Genomic DNA, 25955 nt, shown 5'->3' with positions numbered 1-25955 from the left:
GGAGTGAAGGGGCTGGGAAGGTGGCTCAGTGGTAGAGTGCTTGCCTTGCATGCATGAGGCCTGGGTTCGATTCCTCAGCACCACATAAGCAAAAAGCCAGAAGTGGTGCTGTGGCTCAAGTGGTAGAGCGCTATCCTTGAGCTGAAGAGCTGAGGGACAGCGCCCAGGCCCAGAGTTCAGCCCCACGACTGGACAACGCCCCCCCCCCAAAAAAAGAGTGAAGCAAAGGAGGAAAGGAAGGAGAGAGAGAGGGAGGGAGGGAAAAGAAAAAAGAAAGGATTACAGCATGTTTATGAAGAAACCTAGCACAGGTCTCCGTCTTTTTTCACTAGCAATCTGGGGGGACGGGTGGAAAATAGTGAACCCCCCCCACACCCTACTGTCTTAAAGTATACAGCTTTCTCTTCTCAGCTTTCTTCTTTGGCAAAACCTAGAAAGCCACTCTTCCATGAGTTCTTGAGTGCTTTGCTCATCCACCTTGCATACACACTTGCGGCTGCGAAGGCAGCACTGCCTCGGCAGGGTGCCAGCTGCTCTGCTCATCCTGAAAGCCCGGTGCATCAAGACTGTTGTTTCTGATCTGCTCCCCGTGTTTGCCTCTGTCCACAGAGCTGCGCTAAACTCCCAGAGGCTACCTGCAGCCGCCTCAGTAGCCAGATGTTCTGAAAGTCATGGGAAGGCAGCACTAGCAAGACCACACCGAAGTTTAATGTGCTGTTTTGCTTATGTTAATAAGGGAAACATTTCTTCTGAGGTTGTGCTTTTCTAATTAAAATAAATTCTTTCCACTTCTTTTTTTTTTTTTTTTTTGGTGGTTGTTGTTGTTGCTCATGAGGCTTGAACTTTGGGCCTGGGCTCTGTCCCTGAGCTCTTCAGCATTCTGCCACTTGAACCACAGTGCCACTTCCGGTTTTCTGGTGGTTAAAGATAAGAGTCTCACGGACTTTCCTGCCTCTGCTGGCTTTGAACCACAATCCTCAGATCTCAGCTTCCTGAGTATTACAGGATTACAGGTGTGAAACACCAATGCCCAGCTTCTTTAAGAAATCTTACCCTAAATTGGGCACTGATGGCTCAGGTAGGTAATCCTAGCTACTTAATCTGAGGATCCTACTTTGAAACTATCTTGGGTTTAAAAAAAAGTCTCCGAGACTCTTACCTCCAGTTAACCACCAAAAAGCCAGAAGTGCCAGAAGTAGAAGTGTGGCTCAAGTGGTAGAGCACCAGTCTTGAGCAAAAAAGAGCCCAAGGCCCTGAGTTCAGCCCCAGTACTGGCACAAAAGAACAGAAGAGGGAGGAAGAAACACTACCCTAAATTTTCATAAGCAATGGAGGTCCTCCCATGAGAGGAGAAGACATAGAGGAGAAGGTTATGGAGGGAGACTCCACACCAGAGCTCTCCACCAACAGCCTGTCCTCTACTCCGGTTCCCAGACTAGTGCAGCCAGCTGAAGTATAATTGCCAGCCAGGGGTTGTCTCTGTGTGAACTCTCAGTGGCATCCCAAGGGGCTGTGCCATAGGAACCTCAGAGTGGTCTCATTCACTCAGCACGAGGTCTAGAAGGCAAGGCTGATAACCCAGGTGGCCTTGGAGTTTCAAGCAGTTGAACATTTGGCTTATGAATAACCCTAGACTGGTCTCTGGTGCTTCTTCTGCCAAGTTTCTTCTTCTTCTTCCTCCTCCTCCTCCTCCTCCTTTTTGAGGTATGGGGATTTGAACTTAGGGCATCATTTCTGCCAGGCAGGTGCTATACCATTTGAGCCAAGCCTCCAGCCCTTTTTACTTGGTCTATCCATCGAGTAGTGTCTAACATGTATGCCCAAGCCAGCCTAGACCACGGTCCTTCTGTTTATGCTTCCCTTGTAGGTAAGATAACAGGCTCACACCACAGTGCTCAATTTTATATTGGTTGAGATGAGATCTCGTGAACTTTTTTTTTTTTATTATTTTTTTTTTTTTGGGTCCAGTCGTGGGGCCTGAACTCTGGGCCTGGGCGCTGTCCCTCAGCTCTTCAGCTCAAGGCTAGCGCTCTACCACTTGAGCCACAGCGCCACTTCCGGCTTTTTTCTTTTTGCTTATGTGGTACTGAGGAATCGACCCCGGGGCTTTGGGCTTGCAGGCAAACGCTCTACCACTGAGCCACCTTCCCAGCCCTCTCGTGAACTTTTTGCTCCAACTAGCCTTGAACCTCAACCCTCCTAACCTCTGACTTCTGAGTAGCTAGGAATACAGGTATGAGCCATCCCAAGTTTCCTTCTAATTGTGCTATTGATTTTTTTTTTTTTTTAGCTGATCAGTAATTTACATTGCCTTCAAGGAAGAAAAAGCCCTGAGCTAACAGCAGATAACTGCCAGTCCACTGACGTGCAAGGTCAACCTGGGATAGTTGCTTCCTTTCCACATCTTTTTTATTGTCGTGCACCAATTGCAACAAATCAGACTTTAGAATTCCCAGTTAATAGGGTGGAGTAGTCAGAGTCCTGGAGTGAAGGACAATTGGTTTCAACAGGTGTGCCAGCCTGTCTGCCATGTGTACCAGGTGTTGTACAGTGTACTTTCCCACCAGATAACTAGCACCCCAGCTCCTCTTCAGAAGAGAGGAGGTGTTCTGAGCAGAAAGACCAGCTATGCAAAGCAGCACTCACAGTAATACTGTAGCTATTCTTAGCCCTAGCACAGGACCATCTCAGAGAAATGAAGCATTTGCTGCACGTCTACACACAGTGCAACCCATAAGGGCAGTCGGAACTAAAACAGGTTTGTCTGAACCCAAAGCCCACTTTGTCACTTTCAGAAAATACTAAGTGGCTTCTTGAGATGGGAATGCAGAGACTGGGGGATGGAGGGTGGCCGGGGTGAGACAGGGGTAGCAGGGATGGCAGAGGCTGTGAACCACATTAAAGAGTGGAGACTTTAAACAGAGGGTGGGGTGAGTCACTGAGGGGTTTACGGAGGGAAGGGCATGGTCAGATGTGTATAAGAAAGATCACATTGCCTGCATGAGGATGGATTAGAGGGAGAGAGCAGGACAGACTTGTAATAATCCAAACAAAAGGTGATGACTCACGATGGCTGCTGCCGAATGAAGGAAAGTAGATGATTAGAGAACAAGACGGGCCATGGGGTGGAGTTCAAGAGGCCCAGACCGGAGGGGTGACTTTGCAGGGCAGTGGGAGCTCAGGATTTGGGTGAAGTCATCTAGTGAGTAGTGTGGGGAGAAGTGAAGGTCAGGCTGGGGTGTATGGCCCCTCCCAGCACAAGTAGACCAGCGCTTGCCTGCCAGCTGGCTGGTGGCCTGGGGGTCTGGGCTGGGACCATTCACTTGGGCCAGGGGAGGCAGATTGAGTGATTTGTCCGGCAATGAGGGAGGAGCCAGATGAAGTCAATAGAAAACTAATTTTCTTTTCTGCTGGAAGAAATGAGGTGTGTGGCCGCTGGGTAATTGCAGATAACGAGGGGACTTATTCTTAATATGCACAGTGGCTATGGTCCCCAGAGTACAGGAGACAGGGAGGATGGGAGCTGCCCTGACAGGGCTAGGCTTATTTGGGAAGAGAATTCTTGTCATTGCCCCTCCAGTGGCTCACAGCATCTCGGCCCCATTGTGAGCCACCTCCCCTCTCCCTGGGCGCCTTCCTGTCCTGATCCCATCAGCTGCCCAGCTCCTCCTGCTGCATCCCCTCTCTCCTCTACCCTCTCCCACACTAAGGGAGACAAATGACAGAGCCTCAGCTGAGCGGGGCCCGTGTCCGGCCCATAAAGCACGGGGATGGGTCACGTCTGGAGTTGCCATGGCCGCCACTACCCACCCATCTGTCTTCTCACCATTCTGCCTTGTGGCCTCCCGAATCCCTGGGGGAACAAGGTGTCACCCTCCCACACCTCCTGAGACCTCAGGCACACACATGTTGCGCTTTGTGACACAAGAGCTCCATCTGACTTTTTGCTAGTTTCTGGGCTGACTAGAACAGGTTTGTCTGAGCCCAGGTGTGGGGCATGCGGAGGAGGCCTCCCCTTGTCTAGGCCATGGTCCTAGCCAGGGTGAGCTTGGGGGGGGCGGCATTGGAAGGGGACTGAAGGGACTTCCTGACCCCACCCTGACCTTACCAGTCCCCCACACTTGATTACAACATCGATGTACAATATTTCTGCAATCACAGCATCGATCCCTGGGGGCTGATGGGGACTGAGGCCCTGGTTATGGCCCAGGAACATGGAAGGAAAATGGGAAGGGAGTGGAAAGAGAGGTGGGTTAGGGCCTGTCAGGTTGAGCAGCTGATCAGTTTTTGTGCTAGGCTTACTCTCAGGACAAGTTCTGGATAGCTGCCCCTCGTGCCAGGCTGTATCCCCAGAATTCCTGCAGCCTCCAGAGTGCCAGGACAGCTTAAAGCATCCAGTTGTTCACAAAGACTCATGCTAGGAAATCTGTGGTGGGGTCTGGTGCAAGCAGACGTTTTTAACTTGAAGTTGAGTGTAAGCACGCGCTCACACCACACACACACACACACACACACACACACACACACACACAGTCCAAAAATGTGACCAGCACCCAGCTTTAAGCCTCCTGGGGCAGAGGCAGGATGTGGCTAATATACACAGGGTGTGTGGTGGGGCTGATGACCAGGGCTAAGGGAGGGCACACACCTACGCCCTCCCCAGACAGGAGCTGCACAGGAACAGGTGCCTGAGGGCAGATGAAGTCTCTCAAGGCCTTGGCCTGGCAGTGCCGAGCCTTGTGCCTTGTCACTAGTGATTATGGCCTGGGCCACACTCCCACACACACGCAAGTGCCGGCAAAGTCACCCTGGCCGTGGGCGTGATGAATGGCCGCACAGTAATGAAATGGAGACATCAAGGAGGGTGGCGGGAAGACGGAGTGTGGCGGACGTGCCGTCCCCACACGGCGGCAACAAGAAGGATCGCCCAGCGGCCGGGGGCCGTCAAGGGAGAAATTACACATTTACTCTGCCTTTTTCTTACTGCGACGGCGCCCATACATCACCGCTGGGGCCAGGACGGGACATGCTGGCCAATTTCCAGCATGAATTATGGGCCTGAGAAGCATTGAGACTGGGCTTCCTGCTGGCCCAGTATCACCCAGCCCAACTTGATGCTGAGATGTTGCCACCAGGGTCAGGGTCTCCTTCTCAAGCCCATGGCTTCTGACTCTGACCCTGTCCCCTACCCCCTGCCCCCACCCTTAGAAAAGCAGCACCTGTAGGCAGGAGGGGAAGAACCTGGGGCCCATCTAAATGTTTTCTCTTCTTCTTATAGACGACTGCAAGAACATTGCCAACATCATGAAGACACTCGCCTACAGAGGCTTCATCTTCAAGCAGACATCAAAGCCATTCTGATTGGCCGAGGATGGGATGGGGCAGGACAGGGTAGCTGCTTGGCCCAGCCCAGAACCCTCCTCTCCCTCACACCAGAGGGGAAAAGGGAGTGGCACAGCCCTGCGCCCAGAGTGTCCCCTAGCTGCCCTGTGGGCTTGCGCCCTGGGCGGGGCTTGGCCACTTGGCCCCTCTGGAGCAGACACTTTGTGCCCCCCCACCCCCACCCCTCAATCTTGGCCCAGTATTAGCCCTATCCCATTGTGGGCCTGGGCTAGGGGGACCCAGTACTCACTGCCTCCTCCCTGGTACACAGGCTTCTGCTGGGGCCACTAGGCCCCCCCTGTGCCCCCTCCCATCCATAGTGCATGGTGTGTGGTGCCCCCAGGGCTCCAGGACAGATCAGGCCCCATCTTGTGTCTACCCCAATCCCCACTGTGAACGTGCCACTGAATAAAGTCGGGGAAAACAAGACCCTGTGTGTATATGTGTGTGAGCGTGTGTGTGTGTGTGTGTACATGCGCAGGGACATCTTTGTGTTCAAGGCTATTGATGTGCTGGTACCGTGCTCCCAGCAGCCTGGCTGCCTCTCCATACAAGGCCATCAGCATGGGAATGGCCATTACCGCACCTCACTGGCAATGCACAGGTCCAGACTGGGGGAACCATCTAAACACTCTGCTCAAAGCTGATAAAGGAAACCAATTCTATGTGCAAAGCCATCTTGAGTATAAAACTACAGTTGTTGAAGGTACAGAGTGTGGGGCAATGTTGGTTAGTGGTTGGAGAAGTCAGGCTGCTAAGGACCTGGGTGGGCAAGCCCTGACTACCACTTGTATGGCGTGGTATGTTGGTCCCCACCAGTCCAGCCTCCCAGCCAAGGATATCAAAAGTGCAGGAAGGGAAGCAGAAATGGCTCAGTGCATCTCAGCAGCTCTATTTACACAATAGCACCACCCACACCCCATGGCCTCTCATGGCTTCTTGGCTTTCTTCACAGAAGATGAGCTGGAGGCTGATTCCCGTCGTTTCCGCTGAGGAGACACAGAAGAGGTTAAGGTCAATGATCTGCAAAGCCTGATTCAGGTTTGGCCCACGTCTTACTTTCAGAGAAGGTGATGCCCACTGGTCCCTCTGATCTTGCCCTTGGCCTCAGCCCCTCACTGTGACCATTCCCTGCAGGTGCTGGAAGGATGGGGCCTGTACGTCCTCCCGTCCATGGGAGTGCTCACCGAATTTGGCGTGAGTGGTGCGCCCACCACATCAATGATGGTATCTTTGGTGGGGTCAGGGCCAAGTCCAGGTTCCGACACTGCTGGCTCGGCAGAAGCTGGGGTTGGGCCCACTGCTGGTGTGGCTGGGCCCCCCAGCACCCCTGCCCGGGCCAGTGCCTCGTGCCGGTGCCGCAGCATCTGCAGCTCATACTCGCAGTTGGCGCAGGCCTGCTTGAGCTCGTAGAGCAACACCAGGTCACTCCGCAGCTCGTTGAACATATGTACCAGCTCCTCCGTGGGGGTAGGGCTCAGCTCTACAGGTAAGGTGGAGTACAGCTGCAGCTGAAGGTCTGTACCAGGAAGCTTGCTCCCCTTGACCAGGCTTCATACACAGTGGGGGGGGTGGGAGGGGGTGGGCGTGGTGGTGTAATCCTGTCCCACACTCACCCACTCCAAGCTCTAGCAGCATCTGTTCCAGGGCCTTGATTTTCTTCTGACCCACAGAGCTGGGCAGCTTCATCTGCAATGACCCAGACAGCTAAGCCCTCTCTCACACAAGAGGCTTGTGATGAAGGGGGCTAAAGGCAGTGGTCGGAGCAGGGGAGGGAGCCCCTAGGGGTATCTATGTCCAGAACAGGAACTAGCCATGAAGTAGAATACAGTGGAAGCATGACCTTGGCCTGGCCACACCCCTGGAAAGGCCTTCCACCCGTAGCCAACTCTCCTCCACTCCAGCCTTCTGGGGACCAGCCCAAACCAAGTTGCACAACTCACATACCCGCTGGCTCCGCAGTGTGACACCTGCAGACTTGAAGTCTGGAAACTTAATGCCTGCAGTCTCAGGTACAGCCTGGGGGAGAAGGAGTTAGGAAGATTGCTGAGGTCAGTCCCAGCAGCCCACCACTCTGGATGTTCTCAGAGATCCCCACTCAAGGCGGGGTCTTGTGCCAAGAGACCCCTCCACCCTGAAGTGGCTGGCTCAGCTTCCATACCGGCTTCTCAGCCTCCTTTTTCTGGGGTAGCTTCTTCTTGGGGGCCTTGCGTTCCGTGCGCCTTTGCTCTGCTGTGGTGTCAGCTGCGGTAATCAGCTTCTGCAGGTCTTGGCTGCGTTTCTCCCGCTCCTTCTTCCGGGCCTCGATCTTACGCAGCTCTTGTAGAAGGTACTCCTCCTCTGCCACCTGCGAGAGTGAGGGATGCTAAGAGGGGTGTGAAGGCAGCCCCAGACAGAATAAGCATGGAGGGGAAGAGTGCTGGGTGGGCAGTAATCAAAGGTAAAGGGATTAGGAAGGAAGTGAGGGAGAACCAGGCTGGAAGGGGAGCTCCAGCTTGGAAGTGAGATGTGGGCTCAGTGCTGACCTGCTCGGGGGTCCGGTTATAGAGCCGCTCCAGCTGCTCCTTGCGCCGCCGCTCATGCCCAGCATCAAAGACTGGGATCTTAAGGTCTGTGCCAGGCACAGCCCGCACATTGGCAAGCTTGGCACAGATGTGGTAGTACCGCTCCTTCAGGTCCTCCACAGAACGCTTCTGAAGATCAAGATGGATGGGAGATGAACTATCAGGCATATGAAAGGCGTGGAGGTAGCACCTACCAGACTGGGAGAGCCAGGCACAAAGCAAGTGCCTACCAGCTCACCTTGAACTGCTGGTGGTCATACCGGTCATGGATAACTACAAATCGCAGGTCAAAGCGGCGGCTGAGGTCAAAGAGGTGGTCAGTCTCTGCCTTGGTCCAAGCATCATCATGGAGATACAGCTGGTACTCCTGCTCTGAATACACAGGCACCTGCACAGTCTACTGGCACACAGGGACACAGTGGTGGCACGCCCACGTCAGACCACGCCCAATAGGCTCTGGCCACACCCCCATAGCCTTTGTTTATTACCAACCTCTGAGCTGGACAAAAGCAAATCCCCTTCCTGTGCCCCTGCTGAGGGTAGCCTGCCTGACAGCCCTGGCAGGCTCTGGAACTGGGACCTTCCTGGATTTAATAAAGGAGCAACCTCACCCTATCTTCAGCTCACCCCTGGCTCCGTGGTAAGATGATGGCCTACTTGTAAACACTTCAGTGGAATCTAAAGATGAACTTTGGATTCAGGCACGGCTGGGTACCTGTCAGACAGAAGCCTGAAGCTCCCAGTCCATAACTCGTATCTAAAGCACTACTACCACCCAGTGGTGACAATGGGACTTGCGCTTCCTCAGAGCTTCTAGGTTGGCTGTCTATGCAAACAGCACCAATGCCATGTACTCATGTATTCATGCCAAACCTGCACCTACCCTAACACACACCCCAACCCTAAACCCAGAGACAACCATGACTTCCACCAGCTGAGTCAAGGACCCAAGGAAGGAGTCAATGTTAGGCTGGACCAGGTAAGTTTCTCTTCTCTGTTCAAAACCACAACTGCTGCTGGGCACTGGTGGCCCATACCTGTAATCCTAGCGACTCAGGAGGCTGAGATCTGAGGATCTCCGTCCAAAGCCAGCCCAGGCAGGAAAGTCCATGGGACTCTTGTTTCCAATTAACCACCAGAAAACTGGAAATGGAGCTATGGTTCAAAATGGTAGAGTGCTCGCCTTGAGCAAAACTCGCTCAGGGACAGCACCCAGACACTGACTTCAAGCTCCATGACCAAAAAAACAAAAACATATACAACTTTAGCCGGGTGCTGGTGGCTCACGCCTGTAATCCTAGCTACTCAGGAGGCTGAGATCTGAGGATCGAGGTTCAAAGCCAGCCCGGGCAGGAGAGACCGTGAGACTCCTATCTCCAATAAACCACCAGAAAACCGGAAGTGGCGCTGTGGCTTAAGTGGTAGAGCGCTCGCCTTGAGCTGAAGAGCTGAGGGACAGCACTCAGGTCCAAAGTTCAAGCCCCACGACCGACAAAAAAAAAAAAACATATACAACTTTTTCCAGCTGCCTCTCAAGACATTTCCTATTGGAGGTCCCGTCCCATACCCTTCCAACTTAACATACCCAGTACTGAACTCACTGCCCTGCTTTTCAAATTCACATCTACAATGTCCTCACCCAACCCACTGGCCCAGCCAGAAACCCTGGAGACATTTTCAATTCCTTTCACCAAATCTGTAACTTTACCACCAAAATCTTCTATCTCCAGCCACCTCCAGGCCAGACCAACATGATCACGCACCTGGATCAGAGAAATAGCCTCCCTGCTGGTGCCTGGCTCCCTTCACCATCCATGGAGCTCCCCATCTGTAGCCAAGATGTGGCCTCTTTGCACAGTACAACTTAAAGGGCAGACTGCTGTTATGTCCAGACTGCCATCACTGGTCTATGGTAAAAATGGAAATTATTTAATACCAGCTACTCCAGAGTTGGAAATAAGGAAGATTTCAGTTCAAAGCTAGCCTGGGAAAAAGCTAGCAAGACCGTGGGAGTGATGGTGCATACTTGTAATCCCAGCTGCTTGGGAGATGGAAGTAGGAAAATCTTAGTTCAAGGCCATCCCAGGAAAAACTGAAAGTCTTATCTGAAAAACAACCTAAAAGTAAAAAGCTGAGAGTATGACTCAAGTGGTAGAGCACTTGCTTAGTAAGCACAAGGCCCTGAGTTCAATCCCAGTGCTGGGGGAAAAAATGGAAATTGAGAGGGGCTGAAAAACTTTTCTATAGTAACTGTGCCGCTGAATGTAATATGAAGAGACATGGACCTGGGCTATCTTTAAATTCAAAATATAATAAGAGCCAGGCATAGTAGTACACGCCCTTAATCTCAGTACTTGTGAGACTGAGGCAGGAAGATCACCAGTTCAAGTCCAGCCTGGTCTACATGATGAGACCTTGTTTCAGAACGAACAAAAAGTGCCTGCTTCGGCAAGCACAAGACCACGAGTTCAAACCTTACTATCACACACAAAAAAAGACATCCTCACAACAAATTGAGATGTACTGTTCCAGAATGTATCTTACCATGTCCTCTAAAGTCCCTTCAAAACCTTAAAGATGATTCACCATCTCCTCAAGAGCAAGAGTTATCCTGCTCATTTTCACTTAGGGCTTAACACACCACACAGGTATCAATGACTAACCACAGAATTAAATGAGTGACAAGAGTCAATCATCTGGCTACTGGCAGCCACTGTCCCACCCAGACCCTCCATTCCAGCCAAATAACCTGTAGTTTCTGGAACATATATACCAGGTTCTCCCCCTCACCACTGTTCTTTGCCTTCTCACTTCACTCCTTTCCCGCCATGGAACATTCTCATTCTTTTGATAGCCTTCAGAGATCCCTCTTACACATTTAGTCCCATTTAATTTTAAAAAGCTCCAAAGCTCAAGCTAATCCTGCTCTCCAGGTGTTCACAGTGAATTAAGAAGACTTTCCTTTATTCAATCATTCATTCATTCACTCAACAGTATTTGCCTGCTGTAGCTCTGCTAGGGACATGAGCTATTAGCTCTGCTACTGACAGAGCTAATAGTCCAAGTAAAAACTTAAATCATTTTCTCAAAATACTAATTAGCAGCATGGCAAGTTTGATAACCAAGAGACATCTAGGACATAACAAGCGACACCAGATCCAGGCTGGTGACTGAGAGTGGGTCAGGAAAGAGGTAAACGAGGCGTGGTTTAGTGTCACATTCACTAAAGGAGTGAGCGAAGATGGGAGGAGAACCAAGGCAGAACATAGTCATTAGACAGCCTAATGTTGGGGGAGCCTAGGAGTTAGGGCCATGTTGGGAAATGAGGGGTGCATGAAGATCCTGGAGGTGGGCAGCTGAAGCCCTGAGCCACAGGCCTATGTGCCTTACTACAGTGCCTGGAATTTGTCCAAAGGGTCATGAGAGCCAATATGGTTAGTTTTAAGAAGAGTAAAAGGAGCCAGGCGCTAAAGGCAGCAGAAAGGAGTCTGGCAACCTCAGTGACACAATGGGCTTGGGGTGAAGGAAGACAAGGGAAAATGATACCATGAGTGACTCTGGGCTTTCTGGCTCGAACCAGAGATAGATGGATAGATGAGTGAGTGGGGAGCCACTGACCAAAAGTGGGACCCCCAGGGAGGAAAATCATTAATTATTAAGATGATTAATTCATTTAACTCTAAGTTCATTCTCCACCCATAGTCACCCAGATCTTCCTAAAAGATCTTGAAATATCCAGCTTAAAATCTGTAATGGAAGCCCAGTGCTGGTGGCTCACACTTAGAATCCTAGCTACTCAGGAGGCTGAGATCTGAGGATCACAGTTCAAAGCCAGCCCAGGTAGGAAAGTCTCATAGACTTTTATGTCCAGTTAAACACCAGAAAACCAGAAGTTGAACTGTGGCTCAAGTGATAGAGTGCTAGCCTTGAGCTAAAGAGCTGAGAGACAGCACCCAAGCCCAGAGTTCAAGCCCCATGACCAACAAAAGTCTGTAATGGTTTCTAAGACACCAGGCAAAGCCTAAACTCTTCAGTGTGGCTGCCAAGCCCTCACCTGCCCTGGGCGCTACCCCAGGCCTCAGCTCCCACCACACCCTACCTTGGGCCTTAAGGCTTCAGTAAAAATGTCCAGAGTACCCCACACATACGACGGGTTGAAGTTCCTACTTCTGCCTTTGCCCATGCTGCTCCCTCTGCCTGGAAAAGTCACTGCACTGCCTTTCCTAAAAACATATGGTGACAACTCTAGACAACTCAGGCTCCACTCCAGGAAACTTCTATCATCTTCAAGGCCTCCCCCTTGATGTACCATGCATCCCACCAGTAATTGTTTCTACCTCCCCTTATCCTTCCCCAACAAAATGGAGTATTTTGTGTCTGGTCCATTTTGTGTGCTCAGTGTCTAAGCCTCAGCTTGGCAGGAGTCACATAACTTGTCTCATCCAACCTTCCTCCTGCTGCCTGAGAAGCCTCGTCTCCTCCACTGTGCCTTCTCAATCTTGCATCTGCAGTCTCTCCCTCCCCTGGGCCTCTGAGGCTTAAGCTTGATGGTGAGATGGAGGCAACCTGGTGGGATGTGGGGAGCGATGGAGTCACACACGGCCAGGCTCACTCTGAGGAGCCTACAAGCTATCCAGGGAAGATGTCCAGGGGCATGTGAGAAAAGTCAGGATTTGCAGTTCTGGGTTGGAACCCCTAGTACTTATAAGCTCCAAGTCTGGGCCCTCCCACACAGCTGATGTGAGGCCACAGTGCAATGGCTTCAGGCATGGGCTAGGAAATTCCAGCCCAGTCTAGATCTGCCTCTTACTGAAGACCTTGCTCTGGTTCAGTCTCAGTAATCTAACCCAGAAATATTCCACTTTAGATTAGGATGCTAGCATAGAGGATGAATAAATGGTATGGGCAGAGATGTGATTTACTATGGAAAGAGAATCAACAGGATGCACGTTAGATGTCTTACTGAGGTCTCACTCAAATGCTGTATTCTGAGAGGGGCACATACCAGCTGCCCTCTAACGTCTCCCCTCAGTCTCCAATTCACTGCTTATCTCACTTCCTACCCACTCCTAGTCTGGTTTTTACTTTACTTCCTAACACCCTTATTTTCTGTCTTCCCTTATTCTTGTCTTGTGTTAAGAGCTAGGGTAGAAGGCTAAGTCAAAGATGACCCCCAAGTTTCTAGTGTGGATAATAGTGCCATTCTCTGAGAAAAGGAATAGGGGGGAAGATGATGAGTTCTGTTGAAGAATAACCACTTGATGTGGGGACCTTAGAACATTCAGAAAGAGATGTAAGTCAATGACTTGATATGTAGAAACTCTCTAGAGTGGAGACATTAAGCTGGGGGTCACTAACTTCTAGAGGGTTACTAAACCAAGAGTGAATGAGATACACTAGGGAGAAAGCAGAGTGTGAAGATACAGCTCTGAGGAGCCTCAATATTTGAAAAGCCAAGAGAAGCCACCAAAAACTAGTTTTAAGAGAGGATAGGATCCTATGGGGAGAAATACCCAGTCCCCCCTCTGCCTGCATTTGGCACAGGCCTGTGTGGATGATCATGTTGGGTCTGAACATGCCTTTGCAACCAACCCTAGGAGAATGGAGAGAGAGTACAGGCAGCTCAGTGTAGGGGGACAGCACTGGCCTGTGTGTGAATAGTGGTCACTCACCTTATTAAACCTGGCAAAGGGGTAGTCCTTGCCCTCCTCGGCTGCCCGTCGCCAGTGGAAGAACATCGCTCCATCCTTGCGGGCCGGGTTGGTAAATGGCATCCACTTCCAGGGCCGAACCTTCTTGGAGCCCAACTTGGCCTTCACTGTGCGGTAGCCCTGACCAGTATCACTGGGTAGCAGTGGGGGTGCATCTCTGGCAGTGGGGTTTAAGGAGGTGGAAGGTTAGAATCAGAAGATGTGTGGGAGCTGATGGACCCTACACCAAGGAAGGAGACCCTAGAGCAACACATTTACGCTCCTCCTGCATCCTGCTAAGTAGGCAGGAGCCCTGGCTGGGGAGAGGAAGTAGGAGCTAATTGGAAGAGAACACCAGGAGTTAGGAACACAGCAGGTGGGCCTGAGGTGGGCACACGGGGACCTGGGATTGCAATACTTGCTTCTTGTCAGAGTAAAGCAGCGCATAAACTTCTCGGTGCATGCCCTCAGGCCTCTTAAAGGTCAGTGTCTCTGAAGACTTCTTAGACTTTTTCTGGGAAAGAAAGAGACGGAACCACAGTCTAGACCCCCTTTCTTGAAAAATCTTTAAACCAGGGCAATCCCTAAATAAACCACCTACAGATACAATAACAAACAATAAAAATATAGAAACTTGCCCAGGGCCAGTGGCCTGTAATCCTAGCTACTCAGGAGGCTGAGCTATGAAGACTGCAGTTCAAAGCCAGCCCAGGCAGGAAAGTCCATGAGTCTCATCTACAATTAACCACCAGGAAAACTGGAAGTGGAGCTGTGGCTCTAAGGGCTAGCCTTAAGCAAAAAGAGTTTAGGGACAGCACCCAGACCGTGAGTCCAAGCCCCACAACAGGAAGGAAGGAAGGAAGGAAGCAAGCAAGCAAGCAAGCAAGCTGGGTGCTGGAGACTCATGCCACCTAACCACTCAGGAGTCTGAGATCTGAGGAGTTTGGTTTGAAGCCAGCCCAGCCCATTTAACCAGAAAATAAAAAACAGAAGTAGATGTGCAGCTCAAGTGGTAAAGCCCTAGACTTAAAGCTAACACCCAAGTCCTGAGTTCAAGCCCACTGTATGAGTGCAAGCGCAAATGCACACACACACACACACACACACACACACACACACACACACATCCCATCTGCACAGGTCATTCCCCACACACACCTCACCCAGTAGAGCCCTGAGCTGTCAGAATAGGGAAGCCTCCTCTCATCACTCGAGCCTGTCTGCAATGTCGTGGTCTCCCTTCCCAGTAACTTACACAGTACCCGTGCCTTGAGGTCACACCTTTAATCATGCACCTCACTAGAACTGAGCCATCCATCGCTGACCCCGACTCTCTCCTGCTGTCCCCCGTCCTCACCCCCTCTCCCCTGACCCCACGCCCTCAAGAACCCCTGCTACCTTGTCCGGGTTGATGATGTCCTTCTTGCTGATGGTCCCAGACGCTGCATCTCCCTCCGGACCCCCGAGCTCCAGAATATCTCGTACGTCTGCGCCCGTAGCCATCGTGCCTGACAGCTGGGGAGGGGACAGAGGCGGCACCTCGGGGTCAAGGGTCGGGTGCTGAGGGGCTCGGTGCCCGAGGGGGAGAGCAAGCTCGGGTCAGAGGGCGGGGCTCCTCCAGACCCAAATGGAAGCAGAAGAGGCCGGCTGCCAGAAGAGAGGAGGCACAAGTCAGGGCTCGGCCTGGGTCTCGACGCTGGAGCGCCCCTACACCACCCCGCTGGCCTCCTGGCCCCACACCCGCCTCCACAGCGCGGATCCACCGCTACGACCCCTTCCGCCGCTTCCCCGAGCCCTGCACAGCAGAAACTTCCGGCTGCGCTCCTTAGAAATGTGACGGATGGAAACACTTCCGGTTGGTGCTTAGAGAAACGGAGCCGGCTGGCAACCGAGTGTGAAAGCTTCCGGCCGGTCTGAGCCTGCCCCAACCCCGAGCTCCCGCGGTCTCGCGCGCGGTGGTGCCCTGCCTGCTTGCTGGCATTTACTTAGCCCAGAGCTTCGTGACACTGGAAGGTCACTTCATTTCTCTGAAATTGAGTCTTCATTTGCAATTGTAGTACCTGCTTAAATGAAATGCCAATAATCCACGTAAAATATGAGTACAGTGCCTGGAACGCTTCATTTTTTTAAAATGAATGATGGTGGTTGCTCCTGCTCATGAAGTGCCACTATGCGCCCGGCATTGGGCTAAGCTTCCCGTGAAAGGGGAAACCCGGTGGGCCGAGTGCTCTGAGGGGAGCCAAGATGGCGTCGCTTGGCCTCCACTGATGGAGATGTCTGTGAGTTGGGCCCTTTGGGGCTTTCCTAGAGCCCAGCTTCTTAAAGCTGCACTCGTTTTGAGTTACAAAGAAACCCAAAGGGAAACCCAGAGCACAACCCAAGCCGGCAAAGCAAGGAACAGCTTGTCTCTCAGGGAAGAAACTTGCTGATCTCTCTGGAGAGAGAGAGATGGGCAGAAGCCCTAGAGCAGAAATGAGTGTCACCCTCTGCAAACCAGCCTGCCAACATGAAGGATACATGGCCAATGAGAGTGAGGCTTGGATGGGGCTTGTAAAGCGCTAAGGATGCCAGACCTTAGACCAAAACCTGCCAAAGATCCCTGTAGGGACTAGAGGAGCAGACAGCATGTAAAGCATGTAAAACATAGATGTAAATGTAGCCTGTTCTGGCCCAGACCCAAGTGGGGTTACCATGGTTGCAGCCACGAGACCAGAGAAGCAGGCCTTGCTCTGTTCCTGTGGCCTGATTCATTCATGGTGGATCTACTGAGCTCCAAATAGTTTGTGGGGAACCTAGGTCTTGCTACAAAAATTGCCCTTGAAGCCCTTATTCCTTGGAGCCATAAGTAGGCAGAGCAATGGGAGAGAGCCTTATGCATGTGCCTCAAGTGCTTGACTCTACCCAGTTAGTGAATTGTGGTATGACTTTTTAAGTGAATTTTAAATATTTTAATATGTAAATAAATGTATATGTCAGCCATAGTTCTAAATTAGGAAGGCAGTATGTACATCTATTGGAGGAATTTACATGGAGAAAAGGGAAAGAAATACTGGGCATATATATAAACAATAAAAATTTACGATGTACCTTATGGTGGTGACAAGAGTTATAAAGGAAATAAAATAGAGTAATAGGGTAGATTAGACTGTAGTCAGGGAGTTTCTCTGGGGAGCTGAAATCTGAACTGAGATTGAAACAATAGAAATAGCCATAGGATATCTGGGAAAGGAATGTTTCAGATAAAATAGGAACCTAGTGCAAGTGTCCTTAAATGGAAGAGGTTTATTTGTTGAAGGGGCATAGAAAAAGGAAGATGTTATCTTTTCCATTTTAAATGCCCTGCAAAAAGCCCATATGTTAAAGCCAGATGCTGGTAGCTCACACCTGTGTAATCCTAGTTACACAGGAGGCTGAGATCTGAGGATCAAGATTCAAAGTTAGCCCAAGCAGGAAAATCTGTGAGACTCTTCAGTTAACCAAGGGGAGGAGGGCTGAGAGAAAATGGAGTTGTGGGTCAAGTATAGATTGTCAGACTTGAGTGGAAAAGCAAAGGGACAACATCTAGGCCCTGAGTTCAAGCCCCGACTGGCACAAAACAAAACAAAAAAGAGTTGCTCTTGAGCCAGGCATCAGTAATTACACCTGTAATCTTAGCTACTCAGGAGGCTGAAATCAGGATCACAGTTCAAAATCAGCCTCGTCAGGAAAGTCTGTGTGACTCTTATCCCCAAGAAACTACTCAGAAAAAGCCAGCGGTAGCTCTGTGGCTCAAGTGGTAGAGTGCCAGCTTTGAGCAAAAAGAGGCTCAGGGACAATACCCTGAGTTTAAGTCCCCAGGACCAGAAAAAAAAGAAAAGGTTGATCTGTAGCCTGTGGTGCTGCTGGTAGATGCTGGGATCCTTAGGTCTTTGGTGGCATGCTCTCAAAGGGTATTTTGGGACGACAGTCCTTTCTTCCCTTTCTCTTTGATTCCTGGATGCCATGAGGTGAAAGTTCTCCTCATTACCTGTTTCCTACTATGATGTCCTGCTTCTCCATAGGATCAAAAGCAATGGGAAAAACTGACCATTGATTAAAACTTCTAACACTATAAACCAAAAATAAACTGTTCTTCCTTTCAGTTGTTTACCAGTTATTTTATGAACACAACAAAAACCTGGCTACCAGGGGCTGGGAAGGTGGCTCAGTGGTAGAGCGCTTGCCTTGCATGCTCGAGGCCCTGGGTTCGATTCCTCAGCACCACATAAGCAGAAAGAAAAAAGCCAGAAGTGGTGCTGTGGCTCAAGTGGTAGAGCACTAGCCTTGAGCTGAAGAGCTGAGGGACAGCGCCCAGGCCCAGAGTTCAGGCCCCACGACTGGAAAAAAAAAAAAAAAAACCGGGCTACCAAAGGCCTGTGTGGCAACTGTGAAGTGAGAAGCAGGAGAGACTTGAGACCACAGGTAAACATAATGGGCCACATTAAGGAGTCCCTCCCTCCCCTCCCCACCCCCAAGGGCAATTGTGCAACATCCTCCCTCTCATCACCAAGGGTACACACTCTTAAGGATGGTACTGGATCTCATCCTTTGAACTTGAACCCATGTCTCAGAACTTGTTTCTTCACTTGCAGAGTGGAAAGTGTGCTCAGGAAGAAACTATGGGACAAGAGAGACAGTGTTTGTGGTGATGAAGTCTGACTTGGTCTTGCTAAGGTTAAAAGAGATACCATTTTCACACTAAAATAAAGATAAGAGCCTGGTGTTGGTGGCTCACAGTTATAATCGTAGCTACTCATGAGGCTGAGATCTGAGGAACTCAATTTGGAGCCAGCCTGGAAGACAAAACTCCAGTTAACCAGAAAAAGATGGAAATAGCAGTGAGGCGCAAGTGATAAGAGCAATTAAAAAAAAAAGAGTAATTAAAAAAGCTGAATCAGAAAACAAGGCCCTAGCTGGGCACTGGTGGCTCACGCCTGTAATCCTAACTACTCAGGAGGCTGAGATCTGAGGATCATGGCTTAAATTAACCCCGGGCAGGAAAGTGAGAAAGTCCGTGAGACTCTTATCTCAAATTAACCACCAGAAAACTGGAAGTGGCGCTGTGACTCAAGTGGTAGAGCACTTGCCTTGAGCTGAAGAGCTGAGGGACAGCACCCAGGCCCAGAGTTCAAGGCCTATAACCAAAAAAAAAAAAAAAAAAAAAGCAAGGTCTTGAGTTCAAGTCCCTCTACCAACACACACACACACACACACACATATAGGAATGTGTGTGTGTGTGTGTGTGTGTGTGTGTGCTAGTACGGGGCTTGAACTCAGGCCTGGGCATTGTCCCTTAGCTTTTTTTCAAGGTTAACACTCTACCACTTGAACTACAGCTCCACTTCTGGCTTTTTGGTGATTAATTGGAAATTATAGACTCAATGAATTTTCTTTAAGGGCTAGCTTTGAACCATGATCCTCAGATCTCAGCCTTCTGAGTTGCTAAATTATAAGCCACTAGTGCCAGGCTCTAATTTTTATTTTAATAGGAAAAAAATTACAGAAAGTCACAGAGGTAATGCCGCAGCCAATGGATGGGCAGGTAAGCATTCAGCAACACTGGTATTCAAAGGAATAGAAATACTTTATTTTGGGGGGGCGGGGGGAGGGAAGGGTCCGGTAGTGGGCCTGAACTCTGGGCCTGGGTGCTGTCCCTCAGCTCTTCAGCTCAAGGCTAACGCTCTACCACTTGAGCCACAATGCCACTTCTGGCTTTTTTTCCCTGCTTATGTGGTGCTGAGGAATCGAACCCAGGGCCTCATACATGCAAGGCAAGCGCTCTACCACTGAGCCACCTTCCCATCCCCTGGAAATACTTTAAACCACATTGGGATAGTACTTTTTGCCTATCAAGGGAATTAAAAACATCTTTCTTGAGCCAAAGTCTCAACATATAGTCAAGGCTGGCTTTGAACTTCAATTTAGTCCAGGTTGGCCTCAAATTTACAGGCCTACTGCCTTAACCTTCCTAGTGCTGAGATTTTCAGGCATGGATAAGTAAATTTTTTACAACAATTATAATACTTATTTGTTTGTTTTTGGTTTTTGAATCAAAGTCTCACTATGTAGTCTAAGCTGGCCTTATGAGTGATCTGAATGTCTCAGCCTCTTGAATGCTGGAATTATAGGTGTCCACCACTATGCCCAGCTGTGACACCCATTCTTGATAAAGATACACATGAAATAAACATTAGCATTATTAAACTGTTGGTTAGAAATGTGAATAATTGGGGCTGGGAAGGTGGCTCAGTGGTAGAGCGCTTGCATGCCTGAGGCCCTGGGTTCAATTCCTCAGCACCACATAAGCAAAAAAAAAAAAAAGAAAGAAAGCCAGAAGTGGCGCTGTGGCTCAAGTAGTAGAGCATTAGCCTTGAGCTGAAGAGCTGAGGGACAGCGCCCAGGCCCAGAGTTCAGGCCCCGCAACCGGACCAAAAAAAAAACAAAAAAAGAAATGTGAATAATTCCATTTTGTTTGTTAATTCATTCAACAAGTATTTGTCTAGTACTTACTGTAAGCTACTTATGTGTACACCACTCTGTACCAGCACTGTGCTAGCCTCTATACAATGGTCATTGCAATGTCACAGAATAACTTGTTTCAAAATAGTTAATTCTGTGTTATATAGATTTCACCTCAAGGAAGTATTTTAATAAAAAGTATGAACCTTAGAATCAATGACATGTGTATTATTCCTACTCCTGTGGTAGGGACACAAGGTGAAGAACCTTGTACTGAGAAGAGGCATTGGGCCATGTCCTAGAACATCCAGAAACAACACTGAGATGCATTTTCATGGCATCTAAGGTGCTTTGATCCTGGCACATTCTTCATTTACTGGAAGGTGTCAACATAATACTTTCAACTCTCCTCACTATTTCTTACTGCCAAATTTGATTTCAAGAAGTCCTCCACTAGCCGGGTGCCGGTGGCTCACACCTGTAATCCTAGCTACTCAGGAGGCTGAGATCTGAGGATCGAGGTTCAAAGCCAGCCCGGGCAGGAAAGACCGTGAGACTCCTATCTCCAATAAACCACTAGAAAACTGGAAGTGGCGCTGTAGCTCAAGTGGTAGAGCGCTCGCCTTATGCTGAAGAGCTGAGGGACAGCGCCCAGGCCCAAAGTTCAAGCCCCACGACCGACAAAAAAAAAAAAAGTCCTCCACTAGAAGAGTGGTGGAGGAGGGAGAGAAGAAGAGGGGGAGGGCAGGGAGGGAGGGAGGGAAAAAAATAAACGGGGTGGGGGGTGGGGGAAGGGGAAGGAAAAAGAAGTCCAGCTTCCACTAGAGATAAGAGTCTTACAGACTTTCCTGCTCAGGATGGATTTAAACCATAATACTCAGATCTCAGCTTCCTGGGTAGCTAGGATTATAGGTATGAGTCACTGATACCCAGCTCTATATAAAATGTTAATCAAGTAAATTCAGCAGTATATTAAAATAGTGATTTAGAAGCTCTAAAGAGGATTTACCCCATTGTTACCATCAAAGTTTAACATTATGATATATGCCAACTTAATTTATCATATTAATGAATTCAATATAAGATACAACTATCTCAATTAATTCAACACCCAGTAATGATATCAAAGAGAAAAATCTCCTAATAGACTAGGAAAACAACATTTATAATTTGATGTAAGGTTTGTTTTCAATTTAGAAAAAAAAGAACTAGAAAAATCTATAGTAAATGCCACACTTAATGGAGAGACAACAGAAGCATTTAGATTGAAGCTAGAAGCAGGACAAACATGACCTTTAGGAAAACAGTGCCTAGCCAGATGTCTCTCTAATTCACTCAGAGAAGGAAAGCAATAAAAGCCCTAAATAGTATGTAAGAAGAGGCAAATTGTGATTATTTGCAGATGACAGTATTGCTTACATAGAAAAACCTTAGAAAATCAATTGACAAACTATTAGCACTAATAAGAAAATCCAGCAAGGTGACCACATACAAGATCAATGTCCAAAAATCAATAGCTTTCCTATATACCAGCAATAACCAATTAGAAAATGTAATGGGAAATAAGATTTTGTTCACAATAGCAACAAAATCTATTAAGCACCTAAGATCACACCTAAAAAGAGAATTCATTTCAGGTTTGTATAAGAAAATCCATCAACCTAATTAATAACATGATAAAAATAAATTGAAAACTACATAATTGTATTATGTAGCAGCAGATAAAACACAAGGATCATTTTGGCTACTGACACTAAAGAAACAAGAGACAAAGGATATTTCCTAACTATGATAAAGTAGGGTGTGTGTGTGTGTGTTATTGTTGTTGTTGTTGTTGTTTTCAGAAACTAAAAGCAGGCATCATAGTAAATGGCTATTAAAGGATTGCCATTAAGGTGAAAACACAAGGCAAGCCATTACTATCCTACAAAACCATTTAGAATAAAAATGAAATGGAAGATTAGACAATGGAAGTAAAAACTTCAGATAGAATACCTCACTCCAGGATCTGTCCAAGTTATAAATGCTTGACAAACAAGACCACTCTGATCTTATACAAATGACGGTGGAAATTAGAATCTCACCCAGATTAAGATGAAAGGAACTTTCTTTTCTACCTTGTCAAAGCCATTACCAAGCACAATCTAGACATGCCTCATGCTACACCTGTCCTCTGAGTGGAAGAAAGACTTTGTAATTGTGCAGGCAGTCCCAAGACCTGTGACAATGGGGTTTTGTCACAGAGGGATGCCTGAAAGGCAAATTAGGCATCTGTGGGCACTAACGGGTGGCAAACGTGAAGTTCTGACTGCTTCAATTACTTTCTTAGGCTGAGAAATTGTATACACAGTTGGAATTCTATCATTCCTACCTTGTTTTGGATACTATAGGTTGGATTTATTCCTATTTCTTTTTTTTCCAATACTGGGAATCAAACCCAGAGCTTATTGTGCTTGCTAGACAACCACACTACCATAGTGTGTGTGTGTGTGTGTGTGTGTGTGTGTGTGTGTGTTGGGGCTGGGGCTCGAACTCAGGGCCTTACATTCTCAATTGGCTTTTTCACATATAGCTGGGGCTTTGCCACTTGAGCTACACTTCCATTTTTGGAGATAAGAATCTCACAGTTTTCTACCCCAACTTTGGACTCTAGAACTTATATCTGAGATCCCCTCATTCATCACTATCCCCACCACCTCCAGTTCTTAGACCTTTGAACTCATACTGAATTCTACCACCAGATTTCTCTGGCTCTCCAGATTTTAGATGGCATATGGTGGCATAGTCCAGGAAGCAAGTCCTATGTTACATCCCCTCCATATCTATCTATCTATCTACCTACCTATCTATCTATCTATCCATATATCTATCATTTCTTTATTTACTCATAATCTATTTATCTGTATCTATCATCTATCAATTACCTATTAATCTATCCATCATCCATCTATCCAATATCTGTCACCTATTATCTACTTATCATCTATCTACCCATCCTCTATCTTCATCATCCATCTACCTGTTAACTGTCTATCATCTGTTGTAGATATGTGTGTGTGTGTGTGTGTGTGTGTGTGTGTGTGTGTGTGTGTATCATGGTGCCTGAACTCTGGGGCTGGGCTCTTCAGCTTCAGCTCAAGGCTAGCGCTCTACCACTTGGGCCACAGCGCCACTTCCGGCTTTTTCTGCTTCTGTGGTGCTGAGGAATAGAACCCAGGGCCTCATGCATGCAAGGCAAGCACTCTACCACTGAGTCACCTTCCCAGCCCCATTTTTTGAGAATCTTGATTGGTATGTTGTCACTTTGTATGGGAGGTAGAGAAATATGCCAAATGGCACCTCAAGTTTACAAATCCAAACCCAGGATGTGGGAAATCCCAGGGCTACAAGTTACCAATTTTCTTCCATAAATAAATAACATATAACTAAAAGCAAAAATTATTTTTTAATAAAGACCCAGAAACACAACCAAAGAAAGGTTGGACAAATGGGATTACAGAAAACTGCAGAGCTTCTGCCTGGTAAAGGACATAGCTTGCATGATCAATAGAAAGTCCACAAATTGGGAGAAGATCTTCACTAGCTATACAACAGACAAGGGCCTCTTCAATATACTTAGAACTCAAAAAATTAAATCTCCCAACAACAAATCCTCGATGAAGCAACCACCCAATTAATAAATGGGCTAAAGACTTAAAGAGAGACTTCTCTGAAGAGGAAATAAGAATGGCCTATAGACACTTGAAGAAATACTCAACTTCTCTAGCCATAAAAGAAATGCAAATCAAAACAACATTGAGATTCCACTTCACCCCAGTTAGAATGGCTATAATCAAGAAATCTACTAACAACAGATGCTGGAGGGGATGTGGCCAGAAAGGAACCCTACTGCATTGGTGGGAGTGTAAACTTGTTCAAGCACTCTGGAAAGCAGTATGCAGGTTCCTCAAAAGACTACACATAGAGCTCCCCTATGACCCAGCAATCCCACTTCGGGCATTTACCCAAATGATCACAAACAAGGTCATACTAAAGCTACCAGCACAACTATGTTTATTGCAGCATTATTCACCATAGTTAAGATATGGAACCAACCCAGATGTCCCTCAGTAGATAAATGGATCAAGAAAAAAATATATATATATGTATCACATTTTCTATGCCTCCATCAAAAAGAATGACACCGCCCCATTTGTTAGGAAATGGAAAGATTTGGAAAAAAAATATTTTAAGTGAAGCAAGCCAGATCCAAAGATACATAGTTCCCCATGGTTTCCCTTGTTTGCAATAACTAGTATACATCTAGGATAATCTTACCAGACAAGCAGAAAAGGTCAAAAGCTATGTACATATGGCCATATAAGATGGTACTAAGCGAAATGAACCCCTAGATATGGACACAAGAGGTTTTTTTTCTTTATTGCTATGTGATTTTTTTTCTTTTGTATATTCTTCCCCCATAGTATAACCTCTGTTGTCACTGTATTTGATTCTGGTGCCCCGCATCTTATATATATACTTATACATTTTTCTGATTTGGGGAGGGGTAGAGAAATAACAAACTGCTGAAATAAGGATACAGGTTGACCCATTGTAACAATGAGACCTACAAGACGCGATGTTGAAAATGAACTTTACAATTTCAGGGGTGGGATGAGGGGGGAGTTGGGGAGATGGGGAGGGGGAAAAAAGCAAAAATGAAACAAATAACAAAAAGAAGAGGTCATTTTCTTCACTAAGAAAAAAAGATGAACTTCTAGGTCAGCCCTTGTGGGATAATGGACTTGGAACTCAGCTCTGGGGTAGGTGAGAGCCACCATGGGAACACAGAAAGTTCCTGATGGTGACAGCCTATGCCAAATGTTCTGGTGTATTCTAAAAAATAATGCCATAGATAACCCTTGGAGAGTTTCAAAGAAAAAATGTATGCTTTTGGCAACTATAGGCAACATTTTCTCAGCTGACAAAATTATAAATGTGTGTGTGTGTGTGTGTGTGTGTGTGTGTGTGTATGTGTGCCAGTACTGGGGTTTGAACTTAGAGCCTGGGCCCTGTCCCTTAGTATTTCTGCTCAAGGCTGACACTCAACCACTTGAACCACAGCTCCAATTCTGACTTTTTTTTTTTTTGTCGGTCGTGGGACTTGAACTCTGGGCCTGGGCGCTGTTCCTCAGCTCTTCAGCTCAAGGCGAGCACTCTACCACTTGAGCTACAGCGCCACTTCCGGTTTTCTGGTGATTTATTGGAGATAAGAGTCTCACGGTCTCTCCTTCCCCGGGCTGGCTTTGAACCGAGATCCTCAGATCTCAGCCTCCTGAGTAGCTAGGATTACAGGCGTGAGCCACCAGCGCCCGGCTTCTGACTTATTTTTTGTCAGTTGTGGGACTTGAACTCCAGGCCTAGGTATTGTACCTGAGCTCCTTTGCTCAAGGCTAGCACTCTACAACTTTAAGCCACAGCATCACTTCCAGTTTACTGGTGGTTAATTGGAGATAAGAGTCTCAAGAATTTTCCTGCCTAGGCTGGCTTTGAACTGAGATTCTCAGATCTCAGCCTCTTGAGTAGCTAAAATTAGAGTTATGAGCTACCAGCACCCAGCTCCACTTCTGACTTTTTGATTGTTAATTAGAAATAAGGGTCTCATAGACTTTTCTAACCAGGCTGGCTTCGAACCAGCCCCATGACTGACAAAAAAAGAAAGCCATTTTTTTTGGGGGGGGGGTCCAGTCATGGGCCTGAACTCTGGGCCTGGGCACTGTCCCTCAGCTCTTCAGCTCAAGGCTAACACTCTACTACTTGAGCCACAATGCCACTTCCGGCTTTTTTTTCCCTGCTTATGTGG

At 48.1% G+C, this 25955-nt stretch overlaps 2 protein-coding genes across 8 annotated transcripts in view; one reads left to right on the top strand and one right to left on the bottom strand.

The window, feature by feature from the left end:
- Eri3 (ERI1 exoribonuclease family member 3) overlaps positions 1-5821 on the top strand; it is a 138701-nt gene extending 132880 nt beyond the window's left edge. For 4 of the 6 annotated variants that reach the window (XM_013016990.1, XM_013016988.1, XM_013016984.1 and 1 more), the window contains one exon: positions 5279-5821. In XM_013016990.1, coding sequence (XP_012872444.1) covers positions 5279-5361 — 83 coding nt within the window. In that variant the 3' untranslated portion in view covers positions 5362-5821. The remainder of the gene's footprint in view (positions 1-5278) is intronic. The other 2 variants (XM_013016986.1, XM_013016985.1) reach the window with 2 other exon arrangements.
- A 429-nt stretch (positions 5822-6250) lies between these two features.
- On the bottom strand, positions 6251-15424 carry Dmap1 (DNA methyltransferase 1 associated protein 1). 2 transcript variants are annotated; one of them, XM_013016995.1, is made up of 10 exons: positions 15035-15424; positions 14059-14150; positions 13619-13814; positions 8185-8313; positions 7908-8075; positions 7544-7729; positions 7330-7401; positions 6999-7071; positions 6570-6865; positions 6251-6371 (listed from the first exon to the last, which is right to left on the bottom strand). In XM_013016995.1, the coding sequence occupies exons 1-10, from the start codon at positions 15137-15139 to the stop codon at positions 6312-6314; spliced, it is 1377 nt and encodes a 458-aa protein (XP_012872449.1). In that variant the 5' UTR covers positions 15140-15424; the 3' UTR covers positions 6251-6311. The 2 variants fall into 2 exon arrangements, with proteins under 2 accessions (XP_012872449.1, XP_012872448.1); XM_013016994.1 differs by having other exon boundaries at positions 6255-6371; positions 8185-8343.
- Positions 15425-25955: the final 10531 nt, after the last annotated feature.

This window comes from Dipodomys ordii, unplaced genomic scaffold, assembly GCF_000151885.1.
Source record: "Dipodomys ordii isolate 6190 unplaced genomic scaffold, Dord_2.0 Scaffold33, whole genome shotgun sequence".
NCBI classification, from domain to species: domain Eukaryota; kingdom Metazoa; phylum Chordata; class Mammalia; order Rodentia; family Heteromyidae; genus Dipodomys; species Dipodomys ordii.
Note: the sequence above shows the minus strand (reverse complement) of the source record. Positions and strands in the feature narration are given on the sequence as shown.

Coding starts and splice junctions, on each gene's coding strand:
- Dmap1 (XM_013016994.1), bottom strand. CDS start 15,139: ATGGCTACGGGCGCAGACGTACGAGATATTCTGGAGCTCGGGGGTCCG. Junction 8,076..8,184: donor ATGACCACCAGCAGTTCAAG/GTGAGCTGGTAG, acceptor CTTGATCTTCAG/AAGCGTTCTGTGGAGGACCT. Junction 6,372..6,569: donor CACCACTCACGCCAAATTCG/GTGAGCACTCCC, acceptor GTGTCTCCTCAG/CGGAAACGACGGGAATCAGC.